We start from the raw sequence: 11,257 nt of genomic DNA, 5'->3' as shown, positions 1-11,257 counted from the left end.
ACGACCAATATGTTTTGCTTTGTGTTCAATAGGCCCTGCCACAGATGGATGAGTGTTTCCTGTTCATGACTCGTCTTGCACTGGGCCTGAAGCAGAGGGACCTGGCCAATCGCTACAGCGTCTGCCAGTCCACCGTGAGCCGCATCATCACTTCTTGGGCCAACATCTTGTACTGCCTGCTTGGCTCCGCCTCCATCTGGATGTCACCAGGGAGCGTCAGGGCCCACCTGCCCCTGGAGTTCAAGGACTATGCAGACATAACGGTTCTGGTAGACTTTACAGAGCTCTGCTGCCACTCACCATCCTCCTATCAGCTGTCGTGTCTTTACTATCATTAAATTGAAGACTGATAGTTTTTATCAAAGATTCTCTGTAATTAGTATTACTGATTAATAATGTAAATGTAATTAACTAGGAAGTCGGGGCATCAAGTAAAAATATTCAGATTACATAGTTATCATTTCCTAAAATAACTTTTCAGATATTTTATCTGATCAATTAGTCTTCGAATTAATGAATTATTTACTTTACCTCACGTTAGTCTCATTCCAAACGTCGTAAATTGTTGGTTATCTGCACGAACCCAGTCTTCACTATGAGTCATCCATACATCAATTGTCTTAAATCATTTATTTATTACTAACTAAGTAATTCACAGAAATGCATAAACAAACAGTAAATATGGTTACAAGAAATGATAGGAGAATGTGCCCTAGTGGGCTAAACCGGCATGGCGGCTTGCTAGACAAAAGGGAAGTGGGGGTCGACTAAGAAGTCACTACAGAGTTAATAATTATAACAAATGAAATGCTAATCCTTTGCACATGAACGCTCACTCATTCGGGAACAATTGCAATCACTATATAGTTACGCTCAGTGTGTCGTCTTGATCGCTAGTGAAAAGTTTGTTTCTGTTGGAGAGTTTCATCCTCTCTCTCTCTCTCTCTCTCTCTCTCTCTGTCTTGGTTAGAGGGGATAGTTCAGAGACATTCACTCATTTGTTATAGAATGAATGTTTCGGCGGTTGTCGTTCTTCATGTTCAATGATACCGAATTCCTAGCTGCAGACTAGTAATTAATATCCAAGACTTGTTCTTATTCTGTCGGTATCGATAGTCTAAGAGTTTAACCACGTGGTATGGTTAAAAGATTCAGCAATGGTCTACAGCCTTTGTCCCCTCCTAATGGAGAAAAACATGGTCTGGTGCTAATTTCTCAAAGTTGGGTTTTATTCGGAATTATTCAGCAGAAAGGGGCTGTCCCAGGACACCTGACCCTAACTGGGCTCAGGGGCGGTCCTCTGATTTAGTTAACTCCAATTCCCTTTTTGAGTTTTCCTTCATTAAACAGTCCAAAATCACATTGTAAAATTGTGTAAACAGTATCATACTCACTCATTCATCTTATACAACAATTAGATGTAAACCTCATATCTGAGGCTATTATATAAACAGCGTTATGGTAATGTGGCCACACCGTCTCCCATGAGCTTCCCCAAGTTGTAACAACCGGACCAGTTTGTAGCTGGAATCTTCACCGATCTTTTATACTTTCTCCGGAACATGACATTTGTTCCTACATCAAGTTCTGTGAGGTGGAAGGAATTCCTTTGTTCTCTATGAAAATGTACTCTCTATACTGTGTGTCCATGAGGAGATCCTCAGGAATTTACAATGTCTCTCTGGCCACAGCAGCCTAGTTGAAGGAGGAAAGGGGGAGGTAGGGAGAGGGGAATGGGGCTCGCCACACCCAAAGAGGCAACGTCATGACACAGCTGTACAGTCTGTCTCCACCTTCAAGGTAATGGTGGGGATGGCACTACATGGCGCAGTCACGTCTGTATCTGCATTCTATCCTGGAGCTGTAAGTGTTTAGGAGATATTCCTGCAGCGTGGCATCGTTCCCCTACTCACTACAGACACAGCCATTATGGTGGATAAGGGCCCCAGTGTGGACGACCTTGTAAGGTCCACCGGCCAACTTCCTGGTCAAAGGGCACACAGATGCCAGCAGGGCGCAATGTGATGGATGATGAAAGGTTAAGGGGATACCTAGTCAGTTGTCCAACTGAATGTATTCAACTGAAATGTGTCTTCCGCATTTAACCCAACCCCTCTGAATCAGGGAGGCTGCCTTAATCGACATCCATGTCTTCGGAGCCCGGGAACTGCCTTGCTCAGGGGCAGAACTACAGATTTTTACCTTGTCAGCTCAGGGACTCGGTCTAGCAACCTTCCGGTTACTGGCTACCTGCCGGATGAGACACAGATCATTGCAAAACTGAGGGGACCGGTAGAGAGGACAATGCGTAGAGTCAAAGACCACAAGCTCTTTGAGACAGTGATGTACCTGTCAGATATAATCATTCAACTGTTCACAGTGGCATGCCTGCTGGTCAACTACCAACATGAACAACTACCAGCAATTAAAGTACCAAGGCACAGGCGGAAAGGAAGTGAGGGGGGAATTGGGCCTCTTGCTCCATCTACTCCTCTCTGGCCAAATACGGTACTGGTAGAAGGGGTTTTGAAGAACCAGTAGGGGGCACTACTCTCCTCTCTTGGTCTAAGTAGAACACAATACCCCACAAATGATGCAGTTCTTCAAAGAGATGTTCAACCAGTGGAGGCTGGTGGGAGGAGCTATAGGAGGACAGGCTCATTGTAATGGCTGGAATGGAATAAATTAAATGGTATCAAATACATCAAATATATGGAAACCACACATTTGACTCTGTTCCGTTTATTCCATTCCAGCCATTCCACTGTTGTCAACCAATGCTCAAGAGCTTCACTAAGTTGCTGTTGCTGGTTGTTGTTTTTTTAGAGAAAATGTTTATTGTAATTCCAGGAAAAGAGGGCCACACATCACCCAATTCACCGAAGTCAATACTGTATGTGTAGAAAGCTCTACCTCATTCCTCAGAGTGATTTGGACTGTATCACAGCTCCTCTGAAGATGGGAAAAAACAAGTGTTTTGTTCTCCACTTGACAATGAAATAACACAGGAATCTTAAAACACACTTGTGTCAGTATAATTGCTGCAACATTAAATACATGGCTGCTATACATCTGCTATTGAGAAAACATATGAAGAAAAGGCAATCACAGGTCATTTCTCTGCAAATTAGATATTGACTGGTTTATGAACGGTTTGTTATGATAGAGATGATATTTTCTGTAAAACTGTGAAAATCACTAACTTTGTTAAGTGCTCTTTTAGAAACGGAAACACATTTGTCTGCATTTTATTTTATAACAAAAATACAACGTTGAACCCAATTAATGTCCAAATCCTCAAATATTTACTGTATGTCAAATATAATGGATAAGAAAAGAAACCATAGAGCCTCCAACATATAATCAATATAAATGAATAGGCCCGTGAATATAAAACTTTAGTCTAAACGGTATGGTCCCTCCGTGTACCATTGACTGGGAGGTTGTGTCGTCCACAGACTTATAGTCCTAATGATCAGCCATTCTTTCTGACTGGCAGTCACCACAATACGAACACACTCAATGTCAAAGGCAATCTTGTGGTCCACGTCTTGAACCTCAATGTTACCATATTTAAACTCCCCTAACGTGATGTAGGAAGAACACTGCCTTCCTCTCTTTGTCCCCACCAGCTTCTCTCCTACTTCCAGAGCTCCATGGTGCAGGATATCGTTCTGACGATCGTCCGTTCCTGTCACGATTTTTATCTTGCTGATTTGAGTTGGTTCGTGTAAGATAATGACAAAGAAGTCTCCGGTAGAGGGGTGTTTCCCCCAAAAGTATTCGTCCACACTGCTATAAGCCTTGGTGGCGTCATAGTTTTCAAATACATGAATGTTTGTGTACAGGCTAGCAGGAGGGTTGTCAGGGATATCAATGGAGTCTTCTTCAAAGTCATCATCCTTCAACTTGTTCTCTGCCCCTTTATATGAGGAGTAGTAGCCCATGTGCTGGAACAAGGAGGGCTTGAAGCGGATCACGTCTTTCTGGGCAAGCAGGTCCCGGAAGTGAATGAGGAGCCAGTCACAGGGCATCTCCTGGTAGAACATGAGCAAGAAGTGGGCCAGGCGTGGCAGGTCTCTTGAGTGGTAGAGCTTCCCTATGTAGCCAAGCTTGGAGAACTCCAGCATCACCCAGTAGGAGCCTTCCCTGGAGGTGACCACCTTCTTCAGGGATGTCAGAAAGTTCCGTGAGCAGCGCACATCATCCTCCAGCATCATGTAGAAATCAGAGAGGTTGGTGCAGAAGTTGAGGAGAAAGGCATAATCCACGTTCTGCTTGGAGCGGAATCGTACCCTGTCCTCTGGGTCATTGTAGTTCCTTTTTAGCCCATCCAGTGATGGATAGTACTCCTCAGGGGCATGGATCACCAGGAGATGCCCAGCGATGATGTGGTGGGCAAACTTCCTGGAGATGTCCTGCACCAGGTTTTCACACCAGGCCAGGTCAAAGTCTGCCAGGTGGACCACCACCACAATCTCTTTCAGCTCCTCATAACTGGACTGGTCAAAAATAGATTTGATCGTCTCCATGAGGTAATTTCCTCTTTTTCTTTTCACGGATGACAATCCAATGGTTAGATATTCTGTAAACACAAACATTGATATGACTATATAAATAATAATAATAAAAAAGACAAATCAATGACTTTCAGGATGAAATACCTGTGTCTCTACAGGTATATTAATAGGTATACTTACTCTTTCGGGGCAGTGGGGTCCCAGCGAGGTAACGATATGTGACGTTTATGGTTCCAGAGAAATTAGTGAGGTCTCTGAAGGTGTGAACATATCTCTCAGTGTTTGAAGGATGCATTGATGTCTCTCTCAGAGGTCTTTTACCCGCCTCCTAAAAAACGACGACAGCATTGTTACTCAAAATGTAAAATACAAATATGACATCATAGGAAGGAAGATCCAGAGACAGACTACCATCATGTATCCATCCTCCATGTAGAGATTGAAGAAGAGGAGACAGGTGATCAGGACCCCCAGAAAGGGGATGGTGGAGCGTTTACGGAAACACCTCATCTTGTCCAGGGACTTCCACACCAGCCTCATGATGGTGACAGTCACTGGTGGAAGAGAAATAACAGCATTAAAACAGAGCCTAATCAGTTAAAGGATATCATTGATGCGCACAGATTTTCTGTAGAGCTCACTGGAAGATTTTTATTTAATCCCCTAAAGCAAGTTGTTTGAACAAATTGGTAGTTTTCATTCGCAAAAGATTGTCTATAGACTGTCTGGTAGGTGATATTGATCTACACCCCCCAAAGTCAATACAGTTTTGTTGAATGTACAGTATGTCTATGTGAGTGCGTACACAGAACTGCCTGTACAGTGTGTTTTTTGTGCTTGTTTGAATTCAGCAGTGCATGTATGCATATGTAAAGTATGTACAGCTCTGGAAAAAATTAAGAGACCACTGCAAAATGATCAGTTTCTCTGGTTTTACTGTTTATGTGTTTACTGTGTTTGGGTAAAATGAACAGATTTATTTGTTATCTTACCAGGTAAGTTGACTGAGAACACATTCTCATTTGCAGCAACGACCTGGGGAATAGTTACCGGGGAGAGGAGGGGGATGAATGAGCTAATTGTAAACTGGGGATTATTAGGTGACCGTGATGGTTTGAGGACCAGATTGGGAATTTAGCCAGGACACCAGGGTTAACACCCCTACTCTTACGATAAGTGCCATAGGATCTATAATGACCTCAGGCCCTCCAACACCACTTCCAGCAGCATCTGGTCTCCCATACAGGAACTGACCAGGACCAACTCTGCTTAGCTTCAGAAGCAAGCCAGCAGTGGTATGCAGGGTGGTATGCTGCTGGCATTGTTTTATTCTATAAACTACTGACAACATTTCTTCCAAATTCCAAATAAAAATATTGTCATTTAGAGCATTTATTTGCAGAAAATGACAACTGGTCAAAATAATAAAACAAATATGCAGTGATGTCAGAACTCGAATAATGCAAAGAAAATAAGTTCATATTTATTTTTAAACAACAAAATACTAATGTTTTAACTTAAGAAGAGTTCAGAAATCAACATTTGGTGGAATAACCCTGATTGTCAGTCACAGCTTTCATGCGTCTTGGCATGCTCTCCACCAGTCTTTCACATTGATGTTGGGGGACTTTATGCCACTCCTGGTGCAAAAATTCAAGCAGCTCGGCTTTGTTTGACGGCTTGTGACGATACATCTTCCTCTTGGTCACATTCCAGAGGTTTTCAATGGGGTTCAGGTCTGGAGAGATTGGGCTGGCCATGACAGGGTCTTGATCTGGTGGTCCTCCATCCACACCTTGATTGACCTGGTTATGTGGCATGGAGCATTGTCCTGCTGGAAAACCCAATCCTCAGAGTTGGGGAACATTGTCAGAGCAGAAGGAAGCAAGTTTTCTTCCAGGACAACCTTGTACGTGGCTTGATTCATGCGTCCTTCACAAAGACAAATCTGACCGATTCCAGCCTTTCTGAAGCACCCCCAGATCATCACCGATCCTCCACCAAATGTCACAGTGGTTACGAGACACTGTGGCTTGTAGGCCTCTCCAGGTCTCGCACGCTCTGTGAAACTTGGCAGAGGATCGGTGATATGCATATGTATACATGTAATGTACTGTGTGTGTGTGCGAGTGTGTGTATGTATGTGTGGTGTGCATGTGTGCATGTGTGTACGCGGAGACATACACACACTTGTACAGTATGTTGTACGGCCCTCCATCTCCAGCCATTCCCAGTGGGCTTCTGGCAGAGAGCTAATCTGGGTCAAAGTGCAAACTTCTGAGAAGGGCCTGGGAGAGGCTCGTTTACACATGAATCATTCCTCCCGTCCTCGTTACGCTCGCCACTGATGGAACCACAAAGCCTTTCATGTTTCCTTCTGATCTTAAAGGTAAATACTCAGAGAGCTTTCACTCTGGAAGCAGCTTGGATCAAAAGCCTTATTCAATAGGAGCATATTGTTCCCCAATATAGGACAGAAGTGGGAGAGAGTTTGGTGTACCTGGAAGTGTTGCTGACAGACCTGCAGTATATTGGTAGAAATATGAGCTGTGCTATTGCAGGGTTGTCTGATTTACAAATGAACATTTTCTGTAATGTACAGTATAAACAGCCTCTGAGATGAATGTATGCTGACAGGAACAAATTGATCGTACTCTTCCCATAAAGAAAAACATATTATTGAAGAGGTGAATATGGTCTTTACAGACAACTAACTGCCAGCACACCAGCCGAGGTCCACCTTTGGCTCATTTCCTAACAATTTCCAAACTTCCTGTAAAATTAATATGAATATACATCGCTGTTCGAGTCAATCCATTTGCAAGACAGAATGATAATGAAGAAAAAGTGCATTAAAAAAAGCCAATTAATCTTTTGTAAAACGGCTGCTCAACGCGGCTAATGAGATGCCATTTTAATAAGCGGGTGTGTTGTACAACAAAGCCATTTTGGTAAACACTATTGTTCATTTGTTTGCTGTCAACATTCAGGTAACATGCAGCCTAGGCGCCAGTCTATTTCTGCATCAGCCAACTTGTTGTTGCCTTGTCAAACATGGGGACCAGTGAGTCGAGTTTAAAGTTCTCCAAGCTTTGCACCGGCCTCTTCAAATATTCTTGCCCAACACTGTGTGTTCAGTCTTCAGCACAGTAATGTGATGTTACAGTGTGGGCTGAAGAACTGCAACCAGCCAGCCACAGAAGAGCTTCATTGGTCTTAAACCTACAATTTAATCAAATTCACCACTAAAAATACTAAATTATACTACAAATTACAGTCACATTTATCCTGTAAAAATGACAAGTGGCCACCATGTGACACCAATCTCTTCAACCAACCCAGTCAGCTACTTGATCTATGAGGCCCTTATTGAATGGATGATGACTGTTATTATCCATAGCCTTAAAATATGATATTCAACATATGATCATGGTGTACATAAAGCTATGCCATTTATTCACTCAGCTATAGCAGTCCATAAACAATGGCCGTCTCTCTCCTTCCAAATAGCAGTGACGCTGAATATGGTTATGGTGTCATTGAGTGTCCTCTCACCCCCCACCCCACCCTGCACAGTGCTGCTGGGCTGTGACGGACTGTGGAGTCCATTTTGTCACCTTGTTTCATTCTGTCTCAGATTGGAAATGCATGGAGGATTATTGCCTGGTGTTCAGGATGAGTGATGATGGGCACTGAGCCTGGCCTGGCCTGCTCTTTCTCTCCTCTTGTTTGTGTGGGGATGTCAGAGCTCAGCTGGAGGAAAGAGAAATCGATTATCTTGGTCATGGGTGTTAGTGGACATTTCAGTTTGTTTTATTGTGTCTCGGGGAAAACATTCATAACGTCACTAATAACAATAGCAATGACGATTGAAACAACAAGGAAGAGGAAATAGGAAGATGGGGTACTTCTTCCAAATGATATGGATATATCCATCAGACATGCACACAGCTATGAGGAGCTGGAAATGCAGCTGAGATTTGCTGGCCAATATGTATGTAGCCACAGGATTCCTTTAATTAAAACCTCTTAAATATAAGGTGTCCTTTCTGGTACCGGTTCCGACCATCATTTTTGCTTAACAATCGACATGTAGATCGAAATGGCTTGCATTGAGCAAAAGCCCTTGTTCCCACGGACAGTCATTTTTTCTGTATCTGTGTGAAATAGTGTAGGAAATCTGAAACCACTTGAAGCTGGGATGTCCCACCTACCATTTCATTCGCTCTTCCGACTGTCCATCAACTCTTGGCTCCTACAGCTCAGCCACTGACAAAGAATACCATCGTTACATTGTAGCACATTCAGAGATTTATAGCCATTCATCTAAAATAATTCATAGATTTTAAACAAAAAAACACTTTCTGTTTGTCATAGACTGATGTGGGAGGCGAGTTCCTAACGAGTTCAGGAAGCCAAGCTAGAGCTCTGTGAAACATTTTGACCTAAAGAGATTTAAATAATATCCACATTTTCTCTAACACTAAACATTCCAGTGGAGGCTCCTCTGAGGAGGAATGGGAGGACCATCCTCCTCAGTGAATTTCATAAAAATAAAAATTGTAAACAATAAAAAAGTTTTGGATAAAACTATAAAAATATATTGACATTTCGCCAAATAATTTACTAAAACACATTGTTTTGCAATGAAGGTCTACAGTAGCCTCAACAGCACTCTGTAGGGTAGAACCATGGTGTAGCCGGAAGACAGCTAGCTTCCATCCTCCTCTTGGTACATTGACTTCAATACAAAACCTAGGAGGCTCTTGGTTCTAACCCCCTTCCATAGACTTACACAGTAATTATGACAAATTACGGAGGACGTCCTTCAACCTATCGAAGCTGTTGCAGCTTGAACTGACATGTTGTCCACCCAATCAAAGGACCAGAGAATGAATCTAGTACTGAAAGCATAGACTACAGCTAGATAGCATTGCAGTGCAAAAAATGTGGTGAGTAGTTGACTCATAGAGAGAGAAAGACAATAGTTGAACAGTTTTAAGCAAATTGATTTAGTCAAGAATGAAGTAGAAGCAAGAGAAAGAGAGAGAGGGAGAGATTATTATGTTTTTTTCACTTTCAGTTTAACTTAACTTACAAACACCCGGCTCAAACCGAGGTAGGCCATGTTAGCTAGTTGGCTATGACTATCCAATACAACACTGGAACTCTTCCAAGTCAAGGTAAGCTTTTGGTTTTATTAACGTATTGCCACCGGGGCCCGCCAGTGTAACTGCTAAACTGCTTATTGACTTTACACTAACGTTACTGCACGATTGTAGCGGGTTTACTAACGCATCAGTTCTATTAGCTATGTTGACTAGGACATTACTTGAGCTAATATGGGGACAACGATGTACCCTGTGTGTAACGGTTAGGACATGGTTTGGCTTGGAAAGGTTATTTGCCTGGTTACGTACAGCTGATGTGTTGTGCATTGAAGTCCACAAAAGAAGGAAAAAGGTGAGAGGAGGAGAGTACATTGAGGCGAGAAGGAATACAACGTGGCTGCTATGAAAATGATCTGTGTTTACGTGTGATCAGGGGTGTATTCATTCCACCAATTCTGTTGAAAAACCCTTCTTAAACATGGGGCAAACAAAACAGGGATAAAAATACCTGACTTTGTCCAATAGAAACTCTTGTTTGCAACAGCTGTCTGTCACCTCCAATGTGTCCTCAGCAGTTTATATATTTTTTTATAATTTCTTTGAGTATGCAGCATTACTAGTTATTGTTTATGGCCACCTCATAATAAATGATGACTCTTTATTTATTTATTTTATCTTTATTTTAACTAGGGAAGTCAGTTAAGAACAAATTCTTATTTACAATGACGGTCTACCGGGGAACAATGGGTTAACTGCCTTGTTCAGGGGCAGAACGACATCTTTTTTTTTTTTTTACCTTGTCAGCTCGGGGATTTGATCCAGTAACCTTCTGGTTACTGGCCCATCGCTTTAACCACTAGGCGTAGATTACATTTTAGTTTATATTTAGTTACACTTAACTGGTTAATTACATCATCTCTGTTTTTATCTCATGCTGTTCCACCTGAATGTTTCCAGTGCAACTGTTGATATTTGATGTCAGATGAATTGTCAGTTCCCAGGACTGATCACTTGGTTACTCTACATTATTTTACAGATTGTAAAATCTAGAATCTACAACTAGTGGACCACTGGATCCATCCAGACCCCTGTGTTTCTACACAGGGAGAGAGTCAGTGAACAGTGCAAGTTATACTGGGCACAAACTGGTTGAATCAATGTTGTTTCAATGTAATTTGTCAAGTATTGTGATGTGGAATCTATGTAGAAAATACATTGGATTTGCAAAAAGTGAAATTTCAACCACTTAATTATGTCATCACGGGAACCAATTTTCAACATAGACAGACCCTGTATGAAATATGTTGAATTTGATCATACATACATCATAAATCGATTATTTCTGTCATTTGAAAGTTACACATCTTGAAAATGTCATTGCTGTCAAGCAAAACATGTTAGAACTATGGCAACAATGGACAAATGAAAAGAATCCCAAAAGATAGTTTTGGGAGGAATTTTCCTTTAACAATGAATATGTTGGATTCATGTCTCCATTTCAACCAAAATCTAAGTTAAATCAAGCTAAATCAAATAAAACTTTATTAAACGTGCATTTAAAGTTTGATTTGATGTCCTTTTCTTTAACTTAGATTTTTTGGTTGAGATGGAGACGTGAATGCAACA

General features: G+C 41.9%; 1 protein-coding gene across 2 annotated transcripts in view; it reads right to left on the bottom strand.

The window, feature by feature from the left end:
• Positions 1-3,233: 3,233 nt before the first annotated feature.
• LOC110499798 (alpha-1,3-mannosyl-glycoprotein 4-beta-N-acetylglucosaminyltransferase C) overlaps positions 3,234-11,257 on the bottom strand; it is a 30,098-nt gene continuing 22,074 nt past the window's right edge. Inside the window, exons 1-4 of one of the 2 annotated variants that reach the window (XM_021576873.2) lie at positions 8,735-9,145; positions 4,932-5,074; positions 4,701-4,848; positions 3,234-4,585 (exon numbers count right to left, since the gene is read on the bottom strand). In XM_021576873.2, coding sequence (XP_021432548.2) covers positions 3,399-4,585; positions 4,701-4,848; positions 4,932-5,060 — 1,464 coding nt within the window. In that variant the 5' untranslated portion in view covers positions 5,061-5,074; positions 8,735-9,145 and the 3' untranslated portion in view covers positions 3,234-3,398. Of the gene's footprint in view, positions 4,586-4,700; positions 4,849-4,931; positions 5,075-8,734; positions 9,146-11,257 lie in introns of those variants that run through there. The other variant, XM_021576866.2, reaches the window with a different exon arrangement.

This window comes from Oncorhynchus mykiss, chromosome 2 (genome assembly GCF_013265735.2).
Source record: "Oncorhynchus mykiss isolate Arlee chromosome 2, USDA_OmykA_1.1, whole genome shotgun sequence".
Classification (NCBI taxonomy): Eukaryota; Metazoa; Chordata; class Actinopteri; order Salmoniformes; family Salmonidae; genus Oncorhynchus; species Oncorhynchus mykiss.
Note: the sequence above shows the minus strand (reverse complement) of the source record. Positions and strands in the feature narration are given on the sequence as shown.